The sequence below is a fragment of the Oryctolagus cuniculus genome, chromosome 7, assembly GCF_964237555.1.
Source record: "Oryctolagus cuniculus chromosome 7, mOryCun1.1, whole genome shotgun sequence".
Taxonomy (NCBI): Eukaryota; Metazoa; Chordata; class Mammalia; order Lagomorpha; family Leporidae; genus Oryctolagus; species Oryctolagus cuniculus.
Window position 1 is genome coordinate 3,081,153 of NC_091438.1, and position 24,229 is coordinate 3,105,381.

General features: G+C 45.6%; 1 protein-coding gene across 12 annotated transcripts in view; it reads left to right on the forward strand.

Moving 5' to 3' along the window:
* RABGAP1L (RAB GTPase activating protein 1 like) overlaps positions 1 to 24,229 on the forward strand; it is a 788,918-nt gene that overhangs the window by 564,541 nt on the left and 200,148 nt on the right. For all 12 annotated transcript variants that reach the window (XM_070077150.1, XM_070077152.1, XM_070077147.1 and 9 more), the window contains one exon: positions 18,186 to 18,227. In XM_070077150.1, coding sequence (XP_069933251.1) covers positions 18,186 to 18,227 — 42 coding nt within the window. The remainder of the gene's footprint in view (positions 1 to 18,185; positions 18,228 to 24,229) is intronic.

A 24,229-nucleotide genomic window follows, 5' to 3' on the forward strand; every position in this document is an offset into this window, starting at 1 on the left:
CCGGTCGGGGTGCCGGATTCTGTCCCGGTTGCCCCTCTTCCAGGCCAGCTCTCTGCTGTGGCCCGGGAGTGCAGTGGAGGATGGCCCAAGTGCTTGGGCCCTGCACCCCATGGGAGACCAGGATGAGCACCTGGCTCCTGCCATCGGATCAGCGCGGTTCGCCGGCCACAGCGTGCTGGCCACGGCGGCCATTGGAGGGTGAACCATCGGCAAAAGGAAGACCTTCCTCTCTGTCTCTCTCTCACACTGTCCACTCTGCCTGTCAAAAAAAAAAAAAAAAAAAAATAGAATCCCAGTTGTATACAAATACATAAACATACAAGGGGCCGCCAGGAAGTTCATGCTAAATGTATATTCTGAAAACACTGTGCTTGGAATTCACATTTTTGACATCAAAAGAAACTTTTATTTCAGTTTTTATATAAATCTTTGAAGTACCCGTGCATGCACAAAGACACAGATCATTGAAGACAGTTGTGAAATTTGACAGAAGTAGCCTGTTTTCAGCAATCTCCCAAGTGATCACTCAGCGTTTTTTGTTTTGTTTTGTTTTGTTTTTGCTGCTGGCAAATGATCTATCGGATATATAAAGACTAGCCTGCATTGTGTCCCAACGCTCATGATTATTTTATCTGATAGCATAATATTTGTTCATTTAGAGTTTAATTTAAAAAAAAAAAAAGATTGATCTGAAAGGCAGAACAACAGAGAGAGGAGGAGAGGAAGAAGGGAGGAAGAGAGATTTTCCAGCTGCAAGTTCATCCCCTAAATAGCCACAACAGCCAGTGCTGTGCCAGGCTGAAGCCAGGAGCCAGGGACTTCATCCAGGCCTCTGAGGCGGATGGCAGGGCCCAAGCACTTGGTCCATCATCCACAGCCTTCCCAGCACATTAGCAGGAAGCTGCATCAGAAGCAGAATAGCTGAGACTAGAACCGTCATTCTGATATAGGATGCCAACATTGCAATCAATGCCACTGTAGCCACTATGCCACAATGCCGGCCCCTCATTTTTTAAATTAATTAACTATTTATTTGAAAGATGGATGAGAAAGAGAGATCTCCTGCATGCTGGTGTCACTCCCCCTCTTCGTGGAGGAACGACACTAAACCCTGCCTAGGTTTCCTTTCCGAGTCACGGCACCATTATGTCGCTCCCCCTCTTCGTGGAGGAACGACACTAGACCCTGCGCTGTTCTTTTGTCTGCTCGGCCCTTCCCGGGTTTGCTGCTGGTTTTTCCCGGGTTGGCTGCCGTCATTCCACCTCCGTGGAAGGGCGGTTCCCCCTGCCACTTTCCCCACTTCCGTGGGGGAGCGGCACACCGCCGGCCGGCTCTCTCGGGGGCTGCACAGGTGTTATCCGGATGTTCCTGGTGCATGTTGTCTCTCTCCTCCTTTATAGTCCTCTTCCACCAATCCCAACTCTGCTACCCACACACCGAGTACGCTGCTCTCCTCCAATCAGGAGCAGGATCAGCTCCTGCAGGTTATTGGTCGAACTGGAGGCAGCTGTGTAGAAGTTGTTTCCTCCTCTCCCAGCGCCATATTGTGGGAGAGCAGATGCATAGAATAAGTCTTAATTCCAGTAGCTTAGTCTAGTCCGAGTTGCTCCCCACATGCTGGTTCGCTCCCCCAATGCCTGCTGGGGCTGAGACAGCCCAAAGCCAGGAGCCCAGAACTCAGTCCAGGTTCGCCTGTGGGTGGCAGGGACCCGACTACTTGAGCATCCATCACCTGCCGTCTCCCAGAGAGCGCACTGGCAGGAAGCTGGAATGGAGGAGTGGAGGCAGGGCTGCCGACTCAGGGAATCTGGTACGGAAGGTGGGTGTCCCACGTGGCATCGTCACCTGTACGCCAAATGCCCATCCCTACTCACTTTTAAATGCATAAAATGTAATGTTATCTTGATAGTTTAAGTACTTTTGTCATATTTTATAGAAGTAAATAAAATCTGTTATACTGATTGACTCACTGTAAGAAACATCAGCTACCCTTTCTTTGTGTATGTGAATGTACTTGACAGGTGTATTAATTAGGAAATTGAAATATACATTCTTTTTTATTTTTAATTTGAGAAATAGAGTTACAGAGACAGGGAAAGACAGAGAAAGTCTTCCATTGCTGGTTCACTCCCCAAATGGCCACAATGGTCCGAACTGGGCTGATCCAGAGCCCAGATTCTTCCAGGTCTCCCACGCGGGTGCAGGGGCCCAAGGACCTGGGCCATCTTCTACTGCTTTCTCAGGCCACAGCAGAGATCTGGATCGGAAGAGGAGCAGCAGGGACACAAACACACACATATGGAATGCTGGTGCCACAGGTGAAGGCTTGGCTTACCTTGCTACTGCGCCGGCCCCAAATATTACATTCTTATAATGTTATATGATCAGCAGTAACAGGTTACAAAGAGATTATTTAACATCTTCATTTGTCCTACCTTAATTTCTAAGAAAAAAGGAAATTTTTCTGAAAACAGATAAATATCAGTCTTATTTTTAAAAATATAGTGGTTGCTTCTGCTATTTATCATCATTAGTATTTTCACCTAGATTCTAAATCTCTTAATTAATGAACCTACATTTCCACATTTCTAGTGATATCTCTTTTTTAAAAAAAAAAGATTTATTTATTTATTTATTTACTTATTTGAAAGTCAGAGTTACAAAGGGAGAAGGAGAGGCAGAGAGAGAGAGAGATCTTCCACCCACTGGTTCACTCCCTAATTGGCCATATTTGAAGGCAGGAGCCAGGAACTTCTTCCGGGTCTCCCATGTGAGTGCAGGGGGCCAAGGACTCAGGCCGTCCTCTGCTGCTTTCCCAGGCCTCAGCAGAGCGCTGGGTTGGAAGTGGAGCAGCCAGGACTCAAACCAGCCCATATGGGACGCCAGCACTGCAGGCCGTGGCTTTACCCACTACACCATAGTGCTGGCCCCGTGATATTTAAATTTGATGTTTGACTTTGGGAATTTTGCAGAAGTGACCTTCAAAAGCATTTTAAATATTAAAAAATAACTGTGGGGAGACAGAATTTTACAAAAGGCTTTTTAGGAGTACTTTGCAGTGCTTCCCACGCTTGGCTGTATTTTAGAATCACCTGGCAAGCTTGGGCACACCCAGACCCATTCAATTAGACCTTGGGGTGCTAGTAGAGCGTCCTGGGTGATGCTTGTATGCTGCTGAATTGGGACCTCTTGGTAATGTTCAGTTCCAAGGCTGGATTCATGTTAGCAGCTCCTGAGAAGTTCTTAAAAATGCGGGCCCCATTCAACGCATGAGAAATTCGTACTGGTTTGATCAGAGGTGGCTCTCCAGCATCAGTGTGTGCTACGAGCTCCCCTAGTGTGGGGAGCAACTGGGAGCAACTCGGACTGGACTGAGTTACTGGAATTAGGACTTATTCTGTGCATCTGCTCTCCCACAATATGGCGCTGGGAGAGGAGTAAACAGCTTCTACACAGCTGCCTCCAGTTCAACTAATAAACTGTAGGACTTGTTCCTGATTGGAGGAGAGCAGCGTACTCGGCATGTGGGTAGCAGAGTTGGGGTTGGTGGAAGAGGACTATAAAGGAGGAGAGAGACAACATGCACCAGGAACATCTAAGGGGAACATCCGGATAACATCTGAGCAGCCCCCGAGAGAGCCGGCCGGCGGTGTGCCACTCCCCCGCGGAAGTGGGGAATGTGGCAGGGGGAACCGCCCTTCCACGGAGGTGGAAGGGACGGTAGCCAACCCGGGAAGAACCAGCAGCAAACCCGGGGAGGGCCGAGCAGACAAAAGAACAGCGCAGGGTCCTGTGTCGTTCCTCCACGAAGAGGGGGAGCGACACCCTAGTACTTTTTTTTTTTTTTTTTTAATTTTTATTTTTTTGACAGAGTGGACAGTGAGAGAGAGAGACAGAGAGAAAGGTCTTCCTTTACCGTTGGTTCATCCCCCAATGGCTGCTGCGACCGGCGCACCGCGCTGATCCGAAGGCAGGAGCCAGGAGCCAGGTGCTTCTCCTGGTCTCCCATGGGGTGTAGGGCCCAAGCACTTGGGCCATCCTCCACTGCACTCCCTGGCCACAGCAGAGAGCTGGCCTGGAAAAGGGGCAACCGGGACAGAATTCGGCGCCCCGACCAGGACTAGAACCCCGGGGTGCCGGCGCCGCAGGCGGAGGATTAGCCTAGTAAGTCACAGCACCGGCCACCCCTAGTACTTTTAATAAGCAACCATCGGGGTGCCAGATTCTGTCCTGGTTGCCCCTCTTCCAGGCCAGGTCTCTGCTGTGGCCAGGGAGTGCAGTGGAGGAGGGCCCAAGTACTCCCCATGAGAGACCAGGATAAGTACCTGGCTCCTGCCATCGGATCAGCGTGGTGTGCTGGCCGCAGCGCGCCGGCTGCGGCGGCATTGGAGGATGAACCAACGGCAAAGGAAGACCTTTCTCTCTGTCTCTCTCTCTCACTATCCACTCTGCCTGTCAAAATAAATAAATAAATAAATAAGCAACCATCATTGCAAAACACTGGTCAAACGGAAAGAGCAGTTAGAATCAAGAAAACCCGGCTTTCTGGTCCCACGTAAGTGAACTTAAGTCAGTTCTCTAGCATATTTGAGTTTCCTTTATAGAATAGAGGCATTAATAATGGCTTCTACACCTAACAGACATTGTGATGGTTGAAGGAAACAGTATACCCAGAAGTTCTTTGTAACTAGGATTTAACCATGTGACAGGTACTGTAAAGTGGTATGTTTAGTTTGGCACTGTGTGGCCAGCTTTGGGGCAGAAGGAAACCTGGCTCCTTGGCTGTCCTCTGGCTGTCTCACTGTAATTCTTAAGGTCTGCCCTGCGTCTGGTGTCGACAAGCTTGCAGTGGCTCCAGGAGGCAGAGGAGAAGTGGAGCTGTCCCAGGTGGCATTAGTAAAATCCCCCCTATGCCTTCACAGAGGCAGGATGGGCAGCAGTGGAGCCATGGGCATGGTTTAATTTTTCAAGATCTTTCACACTCCCATCCTATCCACTCTTTTTCAGGTTTTTTTTTTCTTATATCACTTTTGTCCCTGCTGTCCCCAGTGTTCATTCTTCACTAACACCCAGATGCTGGGAGAGAAAAGAAAGGGTCCCTAAGATTAATACCCTCGTTACTGGTTTCACAGTGTGACACAAAGCTGGGAGGGGAGAGCTTCGCTGTCCGCCGCGTTCCCTGCTGGGGGCCTCGGGACAGCCTCTCGCTGGCTTCATCCATGTTTCCAAGCAGAATCGCGTCTCACTTCCTGAGGGTCTTCAAGCCTCCCAGCTGTGTGTGAACTGTACTTTGCAGAGCATTTTGTATTGCTTGATTCTGTTTTGGGAGTGCTTGTTAAAAACAGCAGCTCTTGTGTGTCTCTGAAGACCATGACTCACATGTGATCAGTCTGTTTTCCTGAGCAAATCAGTGTGATGCACTAGACCCCAGCTTTCAGAGGAAGGGAGAAAAAGATGCAAGATAATGTACCTGAATTCCGGTGCTCCTGTCTAGGAGTGCAGCATTATAGCAGCAGAACATTGAAGGGAAGATGTTACCAAGTCACCTGGGAAGGGGCTCAGCATCCGGGAGAAAGCGAGCAGCCACGACTCTAGACTCAGTAAGTACCCCAGGACAGTACAGGAAGAAGTAACCTCAGTTTCATGACTTTAAAGGGGCTCTTGCCCTGATGCGAACCATGTAGGAATCTATGCACTCACGCAGCTGATGTGGGCCCCTGCTCTGCTCCCGTAGTGTCTGAGCACACAGAGAAGGTTCTCCCTCGGGGACCTTACAGGGAACCAGACAGTGAGTAGCAGCGACAGCTACAGGATGAGAGCCGCAAGTGGGAATTCCTGTCCCGGCAAGAGGAACGAGCATCTAAGCCCAGACCTGGAGGAGGGCAGCAAAGTGAGATGGAAGGGAATCTTCACCCAGGGGTTCTCTGTCCACCTTCTGCCTTTCAAGTGGATGGAAATAAACATGGAAAAAAAAATCACAAAACACAAGATGAGCTGGTAGGTGGTGACTGGTAGAAGTTCACTGTCCTCAGGAAAGGCATCAAAATCATCCTTCCCCTGGGGACAGATGGCTTCTAGTGTCGCTAGAAGACAACATAGGCCAAGGTGCACCGTGGCTTAAGGGGATTTGAGGAAAGCAGAAAGGTGGTTGTCAGTGTCCAGTGCCAGTAGGGGGTCTTTCCAGGGGCTTACAGTGCTGACCCGGTGCCCTAGCTGCCAGGGCATCCCCTCCTTTGTCCCCTGGCAGTGATGTGTGATCTGTTATTGTTTTTTCCCTTACCTGGTCTGTGAGCCCTTTAGTGGAAGAATGACTTATCCATCCTGTGACTGTGCAAATGCTATACACACACACAGTCCCCAAAATGCCTAACACAGATTTGATGAATATAAGTCAGAACTTCCAATGTGATGTATTTCTTCAGTTTTACCTGCCTTGCTTCTGAAAGTTTTATGTAATTTTGATGTCACCAAATTTTAAGAATTCACCCCAAAGTCACCCATAGTCAAGAACCCTCCAACTCTGTAGATATTTATTTAGCACTTTGTTGAAACTGTTGCAAACAAGGCACAGATAAAAATTGCTTGTGGCTAGGCAAATGTGTTTATATGTTAAATTTCTCATTTTTGAACTTCTAGATCAATATGCATTATGAAAAAATGTATAATAAAGAGTCACTAATAAGACTGGAAGACATCTAATAAAACTCGAGGGAAAGCAGAGTGGGAATCATTCAGTTTTTATGTATATTTCGTATTATGTTAGTACATTAGTGGTGGACGTAGGCAGGGCTGAGCCGTGAGGGTTTTAAAGCAGCATGACTAAATGTATTTGCATGCAAGGCTGCTTACTGTGACGGTTAGTGAAACCTTTTTTCTTTTGAAGCTGTTGCTTGACTTTCGGTGCTGCAATCCTGACCCCTAGTGGCCATTCAGAAACAAAAACTAAATACCCAAGCTTGTCCTCCTTACTCCATGAACCTCCACTATGCAGCCATCCTAAAAGATAGAACTTTTAGCAAGAGCTTAAAATATGAGAAGCAAAGTGAAGCAAAAGGCTTTGGGGCTCAAATGTTACCATATTCGTGCTTTAGAATCTTTCTCTAAAAGCAGCTGGCGTTTGCTCCTTTGAATTTACCCAGTAATACCCACTTTCACCTTCCTTCTTTGGAAAAAAAAAATAATTTACAGATCAGAGAAGTAAGAAATTTACCAGAGAGAAGCCAAAGCAATTCTCTCCTTGTTACCTGACAACTTGTTATGCATAAAGAGCTACACCAAAACTAGGTAGCATTAAGGCATTTTTGTTTGTTTGTTTTAGTGAGATATACGGGTGTAGTACAGCCTGCTGATAGGATGTATGTAGAGGGCACAGCATCACTTCTGTAGTGGTTCTGCCGGAAGTGTATAATCTGAATTTCAGCCCAAGTTAGCACAAGACAAATCACGTTGAGGGACATTCTGTAAAATGACTGGCCAGCTCTTTCCAAAGGTCAAGGGCCCTGGAAGATAAAGACTGAAAACCGTCGCAGGTGGAAGGAGACAGAGGAGACAGCCAAACTTCGTGCAGTCCCGGGTCCGACAGGAACATCCGTGAGGCTTGGACACAGTTTTCATGCTGATGCCTGGGTTTGGAGCATCATACTGTGATTATATCGGATGTCAGCAGTTGGTGAAACGGAGTGAAGGATATGCAAGAATTCTTGCACTGTTTTTGCAAGTTTTCCTAAGCCTGAAGTCATTTCAAAATGAATACAAATTGTCTTTAAAATAGCCATTTATTTTGTTCACAGTCTCACAAGTCAGGAATTTGGAAGGATCCAACTGTACTTAGTTCATTGTCGATCCGTACGGCGTCAGTGGACCACCAGACTCGCTTCCAGGCTGACTTCTCTCACAGATCCAGCACCCTGGGGCTTGTTGGTCCTTCTTCCTTACTGATGGTATCTGGTCTTCGAGGCCCTCTTGTTGCTGCCTGGCCTCTCAGAGTATCTGGGTCTAAGTGTAATTGTTCTTGTGTGTCGCCTCCCTCGGAAGAGTGAATGCTGCAAGAGATGGGGGCTGTCAGTCTCTTACGGCTGAGACACACAGAAAGAGGCCCGGTGTCACTTCCACAGTATCCTAAGGTCAAAGCTGTAGCATCATCTGCCCAGATACAGAGGAGAGGACATAGACCCCACCTCTCAATGGGAGAGGTCTCAAAAATCGTGTCCGTCTTTAACCCATCAAACAGTTCAAAGGGAATTAGTTAGAAAGCATGGCCTTTTTTAACCTGGCAGGCCTAGTTCTTGTCTTGGCTTTACCATTTACTGATAATGTCATGTCTCAGCCTCCATTTCCTCATCCCTAAAACGGTAGCCATGAAGCTGCTGAAAAGACGAAGTGGAATACATGTGTATAACACGTAAAATATAAAGACAGGTAGTGCTGAACCTCGCATCACTGCTGGCATTGAGCACGTGCGTCTCAAACGCTCAGTTGCTTTAAGATGCTGTTTCCGTGCTGGCCCGTTGGCTTCTGCACTCGTGCCGGGTGGTCTGTCCATCCTGGACGGGTCAGCGTCAGCAGCACCCCACTTCCTCTAGCTTGTTCCTGGGCAGGCTCCGTTCACCTCGGCGCCTGTGGCTTTGACAGCTTCTCGCGCTAGCTGGCAGGATTTCCCTGTCCGTGTACTGTTCAGTTCCCTTTTCTTTCGGTCCCCGAGGACCCAGCTTCTGATGCACATTTGGCACTTTCTGACACCACCCGTTCAGCCTTTGTTCTCAGCGCTGTCACCGTCGCTTCTGACAATTTCTCATGCAGTCTGTCATCTCCCCTGAACCCACGATTGCCTGCTCATCAGAGCCAAAGTGTTCCGTGCCTGTGTTGCAGGCAGTGCTGTGCTGTCAGCCTTTGCTCTATGCAAGGTCGTGGGTGCTCGGCTGTTGACCCACCCAGGACCACCTCCATCTGCACTGGCAGCCATTATTCAATTTGGGGCAGGTACTCGTAGGTGTCCTTTACAGCAGAGATGCTGCCAAACGGTGACTGGATCCCACACAGTTGGGGAATCACTTCTGCACGTGCACAGAGCGGATCTCTGTTGTCACTGGGGGAGAGTGGTGACCCTTCCTATCCACAGCGAGCTGGCTGGTTGCCATTGCAGGCGTTTGAGGAGTGAACCAATGGAAAGGAGACCTTTGTCTTTCTCTCTCTGTTGCTGTATTGCCTTTCAAAGTAGACTAATATATAGCAAACTAAAGTTGCTTCTTTATTATCCTGTTAATTAATTAGGATACATTTTGTAGTGAAAGAAAGAACCTGATAGAAAAAGATTTCTCCTGATTTCCAAAAACTAAGAGGTCTGAAAGTGTCCCATAGCTTCCATAGCCTGTCCACTCTATTCTACTTTAGTTTGAAGTTTGTGAAGTCTTTCCTTTTCTTGAATTTTATATCTTGAACTCCATATAAGCAGACACAATAATGCATTACTACTTGGAATTCATTTAAAGAATTCAGAAATATACATTTTTCTAGTAGTTGAAAGTTACCTTCTTTAGTTCTCAAGTGTAAAAAAAAAATCTGATTTTTTTTTTAAGAATTATTTATTTGAAAGGCAGAGATACACAGAGAGAAGGAGAGAGAGAAAGAGAAAGAGAAAGAGATCTTCCATCCACTGGTTCACTTCCCAAATGGCTTCAATGGCCGGGGCTGGGCCAGTAGAAGCCTGGAGGCAGGAGTTTCTTTTGGGTCTCTCATATGGATGACAGGAGCCCAAGGACTTGGGCCATCTTCCGCTGCTTTCCGAGGCCATGGCAGGGAGCTGGATGGGAAGTGACGCAGTCAGGACAGGAAGTGGCACCTCTGTGGGATGCTGGCCCTGTGGGTGGCAGCTTAATCTCCTAAACCACAGCACCAGCCCAAATTATCTGCTTTTTATTTAAGACATATGTTATTCTCTCTTCTTTTTATTTTTAATGATTTATTTATTTACTTGAAAGAGTTACAGAGAGATAGAGGCAGAGGCAGAGAGAGAGGTCTTCCATCTGGTGGTTCACTCCCCAATTGGCCTCAATGGCCGGAGCTGCGCCAATCTGAAGCCAGGAGCCAGGAGCTTCTTCCGGGTCTCCCACGTGGGTGCAGGGGCCCAAGGACTAGGGCCATCTTCTACTGTTTTCCCAGGCCATGGCAGAGAGCTGGATCGGAAGTGGAGCAGCCAGGATTCAAACTGGCACCCATATGGGATGTCGGCACTGTAGGCAGCGGCTTTACACCCTATACAACAGGGCAGGCCCCATGTTCTCTCTTATTAAGCACAATATTTTAACTAATATAAATATAAATTAATTCAACTAGAATATCATTGATAATGACAATATCATTAATGCCATTAGTAGCTTGTTGATAATTATCGAAAAACTATTGGCTCCCCCAAGTGGCATTTTGTAGTTTTTAGAAAATATTTATCTTTTGGGACCAGCATTAAGTCACTGGTGTTGGGTTTGACGAAGTCCTGGCTGCCACATTTCCCATCAAGCTCCCTGCCAGTGCGCTGGGGAAAGCAGCAGCAGATGATCCACGTGCTTTGGCCCCTGCCACCTGTGTAGGAGACCCAGATGGAGTTCTGGGGTCCTGGCTTCAGCCTGGCCCAGTCCCAGCCATTGTGGCCATTTGGGGAGTGAAGCAGTAGATGGAAAGTCTCTTTCCCTCTGACCCCCTCATCCCTCTGCCTGTCAAATAAATGAGTCATATATATGTATATGTATATATATATATAATCTTCCATTTCTGTCAGATTTAATATTTTAATTCTGACAATTGTTATTAAATCCATTGGCACATACTTGTAAGTTACTACTTCTATCTATAAACTTGTAAAAATCATATCACCAAATCATTTAGAAGTAGAAAATAAAAATATAAAATAAAAATATGAACAGCAATGTTTTTCACAATGTTTGTGGGAGCTATTCTTGCTATTTAGAAATCAGTACTTTTAAAAATGTGAGTTCTTGTGTTTTTCATAACTCAGTTGTCTAATAGCTTGACCTTGAGATAATTAAGGAAAGAGTTCTTACTGTAACTTGATGATGATTCTGTCAGTTGATCTAGTCGGGACTAGAGAGAAGATAATGAACGCCCCGATATTTGGGACAGCTAGTATAGTATAGTTCAAGCATTCAGTTATCAAATAAGCACTTACTACATTGATCTAGCACTATTTGGTGAAAGTGTCATTCAGCTAGACACCAGGAAGCTGAGAGTGTTATCCTAGCCTGCTGATACATCTGTACAGATGTAACCCAAAACCAGTCACATTCATATTCTGAAATAATATTTACGAGAATTAATGGGATGTCATTCTTCCTATGGAAGCAAGGAGGTTGGGGGAATGTTTGACAAGGGATTCCGAGCAAACAGCAATGTAGGTTGTACATGGGGTGGAGTTCAAGGAATAATGTGAACAGTCTTGGGGAGAAGCGTGGGAAACTGGCTTGGAAGAAAGCCCCAAAGCATTATGAAGATTTGAGAATGGGAGACGAGGGACCTACATTTTGAGCAGTGATTGAAGACACATGGGATTCAGTCCTGTGGGCAGGGGCTAAGTGTTCAGGCTGTGAGAATCCATTGTCAACTAGCAATGGTGTTGTGGAGGTGGACAGAATGAGGGAGGGGCAGAGTATCAGGTCTGTTTGGTCTTGGCCTGCAAGTTTTGGGAGGCGGGCCATAGCTAGTGGGATTTATATTATGAAAGCAAATTTTGGTTTAATTCTAACCTACGTTTTAAGTATAGAATAATCCCTTTATGTCTCTCCATCTCTTTGTCTGTAACTCTACCTCTCAAATAAATAAACAAGTCTTTAAAATATAATCTTTGATTTTTCTAGTTAGCAAATTGTGGTTACAACTAGTTGAAGATCATTAATCAGTGTGGTGATGAACTATATCAATCTGCTTTTGTCTCCTGGCCTGATTATTCTTACTTCCTTTTGGTTTCTTCTATTAAAAAAAAAAAGTTTATTTTACATATTTTTATTTGCAAGTCAGAGAGTGAGAGAGAGCACGAGAGCCCCCATCTCTGGTTCACCCCTGCCCCAAATGCCCATGTAAGTGAAAAGGCAGAAATTGACAGACCAGGCTGGCGTCTCAGTGAAGGGTTAATGTTACAGGTGAAACAGTGGCGGAGAAAATATTACCCCAGTTCTTTGTCTCACATGGAAGAAAATATTACCCCAGTTCTTTGTCTCACATGGAAGAAAATATTACCCCAGTTCTTTGTCTCACATGGAAGAAGAATTTCCAGGTGGACAAAGCAAAGATTAAAAGTGAGATTTATAAGAGTCAGAGACCACCAGCCAGAGTGGGGTGGAGGAGGCCTCCAAGAGAGGCAGAACCCAAAGGGGCTGGGGGTAGTGGGGTTTCTAAGCACAGAGAGGAAAAAAAAAACTTGACAATCAGGTTGTGTTCAGTTACTAGGCAAGGACAAAAGCCCATCAAGTGACCTGATTTGCAACCTGTTCACCCTGTCTGGCTTGCTCAGTGTAAGACAAAAGAGCCGTAACAAGGGTAGGGCACCTAATGTGTTTCACAGTGAATGGGAGTTCAGAGGGTGGAGTCACCACTCCCTGCGGTTCTCATGATAAGATCGGAGATTCCTATGGAAGTAGGGCTGGCACTTTTGATCTTGCTAAAGATAACTTTTGGGGGAAGAAAGTATTTTGCACACTAAATTTCCATTGGGACCAACCTTACACTGAGAGCCCAGGCTGTTCTCAGACTAGGGATTTCCCGGACAGGAGTATGGGCCCCCCCCTTCTTCTCCCCTCCTCACTCTTCTGGGAAAGTGTGGGTGGGGATGTTGGGTGTGGAATTCCCCTAAACAAACCCCTGCAGACCACACTGGCCTTTAGGGTTGTTATCTGTTGGAGAACCAAATGACCCCTTCAGTCCAGTGATGAGAACCTTGTCCAGCCAGCTGTCACTCCCTAGGCCACCTTGGGCCAGGGGACTCAGACCAGAGGCTGGGTCCCGCTTTGAAGACTTGTTTCCTCACCCCATTGCACATACATTTATTTTTCATTAAAGCCTCTCATTTTCTTCAGCCCATCTTACATGCACAGGCTAGCATCTGCCCAGCTACCTTAATATCCGCAATGGCTGGGCCTGCGCCTGGCTTAACGCCAGAGAACCAGGGCCTGGCTGCTCCTCACCGGAAGTGTTGTGGGCAGAATGAGGTCCAAAATCCCTAATCCAGGCACAAGCACAGCATATAAAGGGAATCCCACACACACGTGGGCATTGTTCACCAATAGAGCGGGCCTGGAAGAGAAGAGAAGAGAGACAGAGAACGTTCCAGTACCTGGCTCCTCTGAGTCCTTGGGAAGAGAGAACCCCTCTCCATTGCCTGCCTCTTAGGAGGTTGGAAAGGGGCGTGGTTACCTGGTGCCACCCCCAGGTCCCAGGTGAGGGGAGCTACATCTGGGGAAGGAGTCATTGGCCTGACAGGTGGACGGATAGGATTACATAGGTTGGGGGAGGTGTGGCTTCTAGCTGGTGGCCCTAAACTAGCTAATTGCTTGCCTTATCCCAGATCAGGATTATTTACCAGACAGGAGTTGATGCGAGGAGTATCAGGTTTATATCCAAGATGCTAGCAGTCTTGGAAGACAGGCAGACACTTCTGTCTCAGAAAGTGTTGTTTAAGTGACTGTGTCCGGATTCTTGTCTCTGCAGGAAGGGATACAAGGATGAAACTCAAAGAAGGTATAGCAGAGGAACTGGACTTATTTGTAAAGTGAAAGTACACACTGGTGAGGGAGTGCAGGCAAGCTTGAGAGTGAGCTGTGCCCAGTGAGGTTCAAGGTTATCCCTTTGTAAAATCTAGAGGAATTAAATATTCATAGGAGATGGTGTTTGGTGCATGGCTTAAATATCTGGAGGGGTGATGTTTGGGTCAGTGTTTGCTGCCCACTTCCTTACCTTTTTGGAAGTCTCAGAAGTGTGTCAGCATTGTGGCATAGCAGGCTAAGCCTCTCCCTGTGACACCGGCACCAGTTCCGTACCTGGCTGCTCCACTTCCAACCCAGCTCCTCACTCAGGGGCCTGCTGAACCAGCATTCCATATGGGAGCCAGTTCAAGACCAGCTGCTCCACTTCCAGTCCAGCTCCCTGCTAATGTGCCTGGGAAAGCAATGGGAGATGGCCCAAGTACTTGGGCCCCTGCACCCACGTGGGAGACCCAAAGGAAGCTCCTGGTTACTGGCTTTGGACTGGTCTAGCCATTTGGGGAGTGAACCAGCAGATGGAAGATCTCTCTCTCTGCTCTTTGTGTAACTCTGTCTTTCTTTTTTTTTTTTTAAATCATGTTCACCCATCATAAACCAGGGACTATCTGTCTATCTATTTATTATTATTATTAGGCGTAGTTAGACAGTGAGAGAGAGAGAGACAGAGAGAAAAGTCTTCCTTCTGTTGGTTCACTCCCCAAATGGCTGCCACGGCCTGCGCTGCACTGATCTGAAACCAGGAGCCAGGTGCTTCCTCCTGGTCTCCCATGCGGGTGCAGGGCCCACTGCACTCCCGGGCAACAGCAGAGAGCTGGACTGGAAGAGGAGCAACCGGGACTAGAACCCGGCACCCTTATGTGATGCTGGTGCCACAGGCAGAGGATTAGCCAAGTGAGCCATGGTGCTAGCCCAATGTAACTCTGTCTTTCAAATAAATAAATAAAATTTTTTTGAAAAGAAGATCATGACATCAGGTGCGTGATGGGAATGAGAATGTCCTCCAGGTTAATTTTTTATAATGTTGTTATAATTGGCTAGGGGTTACCATGGGCGCATGGGCAGTAGCCTTGTTGGGTATTTTCAGCTAGCACGCATTCTGGTCAGTGCTTTTGTGGAAATAGCAGTTTTCTGAAGTGCCAGATGAGGGCAGTTGTGTGAAGTAGACAGGGTCATAGGGAGGGCTGGTGACCTCAGCTCTGTCCTTGCTAGCTACTGCCCATATTAGGAGAACTTTTTAGAGGAGAGAAGGGATGGGGGGGGGGCAGCTTGGGAGCTTGGGGAGCTGATTGTTGTCCCTTGGGTCTAAGACTTGGTGTTCACAGCTGATGGTTGTAAATTCCTGAGCAGGTGCTGGGCCCTTTGGCATTGGGCTTGGTGGTTGCAAATTCCTTCCTTTTCTGAAGTCTCAAAAACTCTAGCAGTTTCCCAGAAGTTGCTCTCTGGAATTCTTACACAAGCATCATGTACCTGTTGATTAGCCACAGAGTGAGCAATTAACTTTTGTTAAAGAGAATACATAGAGTAAAGAAAATGTGTTCACTTTAGTCGTGGTTATAGGCTGAAGCAAGGAGCCAGGAAATCAATCTGGGTCTCCTTCGTGGGTGGCAGGAACCCAGTGCCGTGAGCCATTGCTTGCCGCTTCCCAGCGTCCACATTAGCAGGAAGCCGGAACCTCGAGCTGAAGCCAGAACTCCCATGTGAGATGTGGGCATCCTAACCAGCACCTTACTCTCTACACCAAACACCTGCCCGTAATTCTGGTTTCTAAAAGAATTAACCGAATAAACCCCAAAACCAAAAACACTGGGTCTATATTTTAGCCAGCCAAAGATTAGGGGTGGGGCTGGTGTTGTGACTTTGTAGATTATGCCTTCACCTGCAATACCAGCATCCCATATGGATGCCAGTTCAAGTCTCAGCTGCTCTACTTCTGATCCGGCTCCTTGCTAATGTTCCTGGGAAAGAAACAGAAGATGGCCCAAGTGCTTGGACCCCTAACCCACATGGGAGACCCAGAGGAAGCTCCAGGCTCCAGGCTCCAGGCTCCAGGCTCCAGCCTGGCCTAGCCCCGGGCATTGCGGCCTTTTGAAGAGTGAACCAGCCTTTCTTTCTCTCTCCTCCTCTTTCTGTAACTCTGCCTTTCAAATAAATAAAAAATAAATCCTAAAAAATGAGTCATTGCCTGTCTTGGTTTGCTCAGAACCGAACAGTTAAATAAAAAGATTTGGGATTTATCATTAATTCTTTCCACCATTATGTCATATTTTTTGTAGCTAAATATGAAAGATTATATTAGCAAATCATAGCACAAATGTACTCTACCATTTCTGATTTTGGAAGCAGAAAAATCTTCTATTGGAAGTTCTTTGTGGAAGGATATACTTTTCTCTGAAGGGAGGAGAGAACATCCACTTTGCTTATGGCCGTGTCCAAATACCGATGGAGTCCGTGGTCACAAAAGGCTTCCATAGGCTTGGCAGCCCATGGCAAGAGCCTCAGGTGACCACTGACGTCATAAATAAGAGTGTTAATTGTTAAAGGAACAACAGTAGTCACTGTGCACTTACTGCCCAGGTAGGACTTCCGTCCCTAGTGAGTTCTACTGTGAGAATCGACTGCAAATTTTGTTCCCAAACTGTACTCTGTATGTTGTGTGTGTGTGGATGCAAACTGTTGAAATCTATGCTTAACATGGAGTTGGTCTTCTGTATATAAAATCAAACTAAAAGTGAACCATAATGAAGAAGGAGATGGGAGAGGGAGAGGGAGGTGAATGGCAGCTGGCGGGGGAGAAGTAGGGGGAGGCACGGGGGAAAGAACCACTACATTCCCGAAGTTGTATCTGTGAAAAAATGCACTCATTAAATAAAAACTAAAAAAAAAAAAAAAAAAGAGAGAGAAGCTCTTTGTGGAACTGGTGTTGTGGTATAGAGGGTAAAGCCACCACCCACACCACTGGCGTCCCATACAGATGACAGTTCATGCCCTGACTGGTCCACTTTTGAACCAGCTCCCTGCTAATGGCCTGGGAAAGGCAGTGGAAGATGGCCCAAGTGTTTGGGCCCCTGACCAACCATGTGGTAGCCCCAGATGTAGCTCCTAGCTCCTGGCTTCAGCCTGGCCCAGCTCTGGCCATTGCAACAATCTGGGGAGTGAATCACTGAATGGAAGATTCTCTGTCTCTCTCTTTCTACAAGTTTGACTTTCAAATAAATACATCTAAAAAAGTTCTTTGTATAATACATTTGGTATAGTTCCATATTAAAAAAGCTAATAGATTATGATTGTGACCAAGATGAAGACCCATTGAACAGAACCTAGACAAGCAGAAGGTGTCAACTCATACTTTTTAAGGCTCTTAGTATAATGACTTACATGGCAAGAAAACCGCAAATTCCATGCTAGCTTATTTCTGTTCCTATTTTCTTGAGCATAAAAGATTCCCTGTGTCTCTCCAGACTCACTGAGCTGAATGAGGAGTCCAAAATTCAGCTCCAATATGGCATGCTAAGAAGCTGTTTGTTTTTCCTAAAGAAATATTGCTCTGATTTTCAGGAAACAAGGAAAAAGAAGTCTGCCAGCCCCTAGAGCCCACCTCTCATTGTGTAACTAATACTTGAAAGCAAGCAGTGAAACAGTTGTGGTGTAAATCCAACGTGATACTTGGAAGGCCTTTATATAGTCTGTCCCAGTCATCAGGAACCCATTTGGTCTTGTTTTGTTTTGTGTCCTCTTTTCTCCCCCTGGCAATCAAATAGCATCACCCAGATATCTGGACTAAGATCAGGAATTTCAATCAGTAATTTTTTAAATATTTATTTATGACAGGCACAGAGCGAGCATGCTCCCATCTTCTGCTTCACTCCCCAGATGTCTGCAACGAGGGGCGGGGGGCACAGGACCTCAGTCCAGGTCTCCCATGGGGGTGACCGGAGTTCAATTACATAGACGGTGTCCTCTGCCTCACGGAGTCTGCCCTAGCAGGACAGGAAGTCAGGAGCCAGAGCCACGTATCAGATGCAGGTGCTCTGATAGAGGACGTGGGCTGCTGAGCTGGCGTTTCAGCCTCTGATCTCCAGTCCCTAATTAGCCTTCTGCATCATGCAACCATCTTGAGCAAGGAGTTCGAACTCGCGAGACTTACGCATGTAAATAATCCAGAAATGGATTGAATAAAATCTCTTATTGTAAAAACAATAACTTCATGTGAATTAATAATCAGAATCTAGACTTCTAAAATTTATAAAAACCTCTCAGAGAAGGAGATTACCTTTTTTTAAAGCAGGCTCATGGCCTAATTATTGTACATGAAGATGAAAGCAACTCGGAACTATTTTAAAGATGTATGGAAGCCTTGGGAAAATCCTTAATAAAATAAGGACATGTGGCGATGCTGATTTTTGCACTCTTTCTCTGTTTCAGGGTTTGAACATCATCTTTCATGTAGCCCTGGCTCTCCTGAAGGTAGGTCTGTTTTAGCCGTAAGTCACCAGACGGTCTTACCTCTGCTCTCGGGGCTGGAGGGATCCCTTACAGCCCGTTGTGATTCTAGTTCATGAACACAGTAGGACAACTGCTCTGAGAAACTCGGGGGTCCCTCCCTCCTTTCTCCTCTTGTGTTCTGTATTTGCAATTTGTTTTTCTTAAAATCCATTTAAACTTGCTGTCACAGCACTTCTTTCAGTATCATAACAGATATTTTCATTCATACAAGTTGGATAAAATGAGAAAAAGTTAAAACCTGTTTTCTGTCAAAATGATGCCTGCATTTTTCTTCAAATACTTCTCATCATAATAACATCTCCAGAAGTACCTAAACATATAATTGAATTATCGAAAAGGCAGTGTAATGTACTGACTAAAAAGAAACTGCTCTATTTTTAATTTGCAGTTCTTTCACCAATAGCTGGAAATTTGTAAGACACTTTAGAATTCAATTATAATTACTGTGTTGGATTGTATATTAACATATCACTATAGCTTTAACAGTGTGGTAACAGCGAGACATTTTCTGCAGAGTTGGTGAAAATAACCCAGTTGGCGTTTGCTTTTCAGTCAAAAAAGACATTGCCTTATTGGAGGGGATAATTGCCTTGTTTATAAGAAGACACAGGCCTACCATTCCCCACCGTAACCTAGCGCTGAAAGTTACAGACACAAGACTCAGACAGACTGGGTTCTGATTTTAGCTCTGCTTTGTGACCTTTGGCAAGATACTCTTAGGTGCTCAGAGCTTGGGTTTTAAGAGGATAAAAATTAATTTGTGGAATTATTATATGAATTAAATAAGACTATACATAAAAGCACTTAGGATAGTGACTAGAAAATTTTACTGCCTAATGAAAATTGTTGTTATTATTATGGTTGCTATTGTTATTTGCAAGGTAACTCAGAGGGTGTTCCAAGGCCCCCTAGCATTCTTCAGACCTCCAAAGATAATGTCTAGATGGCTGAGCAGGGCCTCTTGGTGTATTTGCAGTCTTGATTCTTAACCATTAACATTCCTTGATTCTAAACAAGTGCCTAGAATAGCATGGACCCGCTGCAAGCTTAGAAGTGGGTGAGGCACCTCATCTTTCATTCTAGTTAGCATTTACTTTTCATTATATTTATAAAATGTATTTTATTCATTAAATCATTTTGTGTTTATAGCTGAACAGTTCTTATGCCAAAAGCTATTTTGGGAGTTAAGAAAGTGTTTAAAATGAAGTAACATGTTTGTTTATGTTTATATCATTTAATGACATGATGCATCTGATCTTTTATTTTTTTCTTTCATAATAAAAATCAAAAACATCTCGATATGTATGCTCTCTCAGTAGGGCTGGAATGCGACTTTCAGAATGGCTAAGTGAAGAGAGTATTACATAGTCAGATACAGAACAGTACCAAACCACAATGTAAATGTAAGGAAGTCCAACAACGTTCTGATATTTTCCTATCATATCCAATTCTCAGACACAAAATTATAGCTTTCCCAGAATGCCTTCCCTATCCAGGAACCACGTGAAATCTGTTCTTTGTATTAATACCACAGTACCATGAGAACTGGGTTGTAGTAAGTAGCGTGCATCTGCTGTGACCCTGAGAATCTATTTTAATATATAAATTACTTGAAAAAAATCAACAAGCCCTGTTTTGAGCCATTTAGCTAATGATTTTAATAAATTATAGTCTTTCCATTTTTAAAATCAGGGATATTAGTGATGGCCCTGTCGTAGGATTGTTGACTTAATGAGCCAATATGTGGCTGGGCCTGGAACTCAGTAGGTGCTACAGTACGTCAGGTACTATTATTGTTCACAGAATCCCATATCCTTCTTAGTGACTCTGTGATCCTGCTGCATGTACCATCATTTACTTAACCAATTTAAATTAATTTTTATGTAATGTTGGTTTCCAGATTTTCCTATTAAACTAAGCCGTAACAAACATCCTTAGACTTTCATCTTTGCATCCTTAAGTAAATTTCCAGAAAGGGAATTGCTGGGTTGAAATGTAATCACATTTCAGTTTTTTATATCTGTTACAAAATAAGCCCTTTACCAGCGATATCAAAGTGCATTTCCTCCCTAATCTTGAAAACAGCAGGGTCTCTAATAGGCACTCCTGTGAACATTGAAGAAAATTGTATTGCTAAGCAGTTATAAAAGGAATTATTGGGGCCGACAATGTGGCATAGCATGATGACCCGCTGTTGACAGCACCAGCATCCCATCAGGAGTGCTGTGTGAGTCCGGCGGCTCTGCTTCCAGTCAGCCTTCCTGCTAATGCGCCTGGGAAGGCAGCAGAAGATGGCCCAACTCCTTGGGCCCCTGCACCCATGTGGGAAACGAGAATGGAGTTCCTGGATCCTGGGTTACGATTCTGCCTGGGTTAGCCCTGGCAGTCGCAGCCCTTTGGGGGAGTGAACCGTTGCATGGAAGATTTCTCTCTTTCTCTGTCTCTCTCTTCTCTTGCTCTGCCAGTAAATAAATAAATACATTGCATTTAAAATTAATATTATAGTAGTTTGTTTCATTGTTAAAATAAAACTCTTCAGACTTTTTTTTTTAATGATTGGTTTATTTGAAATGCAGAGTGATGGAGAGAGGCAGAGAGAGAGATATCTCCCATCCGCTGGTTCACTTCCCATGCAGTGGCAGAAACCCAAGTACTTGGCCATCGTCTGCTGTCTCCCAGGCACATGAGCAGGAGCTGGGTCAGATGCCAAGTAGTCAGGACTCAGAGTGGTGCTCCAGTGTGGGCTGTGGGGCATCCTTAGCAGCAATAAATCCTACTGTGCTGCAACGCCCAGAGCCTCGTCAGATGGTTTTAAACACTGCAGAATTCTTGTGTTTAGAAACAGCCAGGTTGTTTTTTTGTTTGTTTGTTTGTTTGTTTGTTTTTAAGCAAAGCCAGTGGATCCTGTCTTTATTTTGGAGAAATGAGCCTTTTCTTAGCTTGGGGGAGGGTGGTGGTTGATATCATCTACAAGTTCTGAAGTGTGTCTTTGGTGGTTTTGGCTTTTCATTTCTCTCTAGTATAGCTTTTTACTTACCAACCCATTGAAATGTTTGTGATAAATCTCTGATAAAATCTTATGGACATCTTTCCATGAATGATGTAACATTTCCTTTTTTCTGTTTTTGAAGCAACTTCTCTTGGATTCTTTTTAAGATTCATTTATTTACTTGAAATACAGAACTAGAGAGAGGGAGAGACAGAGAAATGTTCCATCCATTGGTTCACTCCCCAGATGGCTTCAGTAGCCAGGGTTGGGCCAGGCCAAAGTCCAGAGCCAATGACTTCATTCAGGAATTCCATGTGGGTGACTGGGGCCCAAACACTTGGCCATCTTCCGATGCTTTCCCAGGCTCATTAGCAGGGAGCGAGATCAGGAGTAGAGCAGCCAGGACATGAACAGACACCCGCATGGGATGCTGGGGTCACATGTGATGGCTTAACCCTCTGTTCCACAATGCTGGCCCCTTGGCTTTTGTCTTCTTTTATCTCCCTTTCTGCCATTCCTTATTTTCCTTTGCCCACCCCTTTTTTCCTAGCCATTATCTTGGAGTTCCACAAAACTCCAACTTCTAGGTACTCCATTGAAGCTTCTCCCTTCCTGATCCTCTTCATTCCAATATTTTCACCAATAAATGCTAACACTCACACCTTTATATTTAGCCCAGACCCAAGTACAGGTTGAGTCAGAAATGCTGCAAAATCCAGAAATCTTTGGCATGACACCACAAGTGGAAAGTTTCCCGCCTGACCTTGTATGACAGGCAGCATTAAAATGTTGTGTAGCATTACAAAAACCCGAAAGCTGAAACACTTCTCGTCCCAAGCACTTTGGATAAGACACTGGCTTGTCTGCTTGGATGCGTCACAGGCACATCAAATCCAAAAGTGAGCACTGAATGAACGCTCTCCCAAATGTGCTAGACTGCTTCCTGAGGCACTGCTCAGACCAGAAGTTTAGGAGCCATCCTCAACTCTCCTCTCCTCTCCTCTTAATTCCCCTTGCCTCCTCAGCAACCAGAGTCCATGCTCTACTCTGCTGGAGACTTTTTGACTGCTCCCCTTTTTCTCCCAGTCCCACTTGGGTAGGTTAGGCTGCTGACTCTGATCTGGACTATTGCGGTGACCTCTTTCCGTAACAAACTTTGAACACCTGCCCAGTGCCAGACACCATTGTAGGCACTGGAGAGGAAGCCGTGGTCAGGAGAGGCCCTGCTCCCTTGAAGCTTCCATGCTAATGAAAGAAGATAGTAATTAACAAACACAAGAATATGGTTTTAGAAATTTCTGTAGTTTTTGAAAGAGAATGATTTAATGCAGAGTGGAGAAGGGGATTCCCTTTTGTGGATTGAATGGTAAATAAAAGTGCTCTGTGGGATGATCACTGGAGCTGAAAACTGAAAGAAAAGAAGGATGGGTCAGCGCTGTGGCTCACTTAGTTAAATCCTCTGCCTGCAGCACTGGCATCCCATATGGGCACACGTTCTGGTCCCGGTTGCTCCTCTTCCAGTCCAGCTCTCTGCTGTGGCCTGGGAGTGCAGTGGAGGATGGCCCAAGTGCTTGGGCCCTGCACCCCATGGGAGACCAGGAGGAAGCACCTGGCTCCTGGCTTCGGATCAGCGCAGCGTCAGCCATTAGCGGCCATTTGGGGAGTGAACCAATGGAAGAAAGACCTTTCTCTCTGTCTGTCTCTCACTGTCTATAACTCTACCTAAATTCTACCTGTCAAATAAATTTTAAAAAAGGAAGGAAGAAAGAAAGAGAAGAAGGAGCCAGTTCTGACAGTATCTGGGGAATGAGCTTCCTATGCAGAAGAAAATCCTGTAAAGGCCTGGAGAGCTTTCATTGCTTACAAAGACATGGCCAGTGTCTCCGGTGTGATAGATGAAAGAAAATGGTGACTTGGATTTGAATGTTACCAGTAGATCAGAGAGAAGTGACTGATATCTTCCTTCCATGTACTTTTGACCATTTTCTAGGCCATTCGCATAGTGCCAACAGCATAATCTTTTAAAAACAGATTGTATTATTCATCATTCAACAACATTTACCAAGTACCTATTCAGGGACCAGTGCATTCTGTGTGTTGAGTATATCAGTGAACTGAGTTAGCAGAGATACTTGCCTCCATGGAGCATATAGAAGACAGTTTTAAAAAGGCATATGAAATATGTCAATATAGTTTATTAGAAGTTAAATACAGGGAAGAAAGAAAAACTCAGCGGAATAAGGGGGTTAGGGGTGGGTGGCACTACTAAATAGAGTATTCCATACAGCCCTCCGCTGGGGCTGGTCTTGTGGTGCAGTGGGTTAAGCCACTGTTTGAGATGCTGCGTCCCACATCAGAGCAGCACTGCAAGTCCCAGCCTTCGGGAGTGAACCAGCGGATGGAAGGTCTCTCCTCTCTGTCTCTCTCTGCCTCTCTCTCTCTCCTTTCCTGCCTTTGTCACTCTGCCTTCCAATGAAAAAAATCTTTAAAATCAAAACCAAAGTCCAGCAAACAGAAAGATAGGCCCCACTCAGAGGGTGAGATCTGGACGAAGACTGGGAGGCGGTAATGGAGCTCTCTGCTGAGTGTGACTGGATGCGGACAAGCAAGAAGGAGCCACTGAAACCAGCAGTGGGTGAGGAAGAGCCGCAGGAAGATGCCCCACACTTGCAGTCCCGCAGTAGCCTCCCGTGGCTCTCAGGATAAAGCGCACCGTCTCTAAGATAGTCCACAGTGTTCATGGTCTCCCCGGCTTACCTCTCATTCTCAACACTCCCCTGCCTCCCTCTCACTTGCACACTCAGTCAAGCCGTAATGACACTATTTCCGGTTTTCCCAGCATGCCAGTCTCTGTTCCACCACAGCCATCACCTGTGCTGCTTTTCTCCACCGTGAGTGTTCTTTCTCCCTCTCGTCAATGGGCTGATTTCTAATTCAGCTTTAGCATGCCTGGCTTAGAAGAACCTTCTGCACC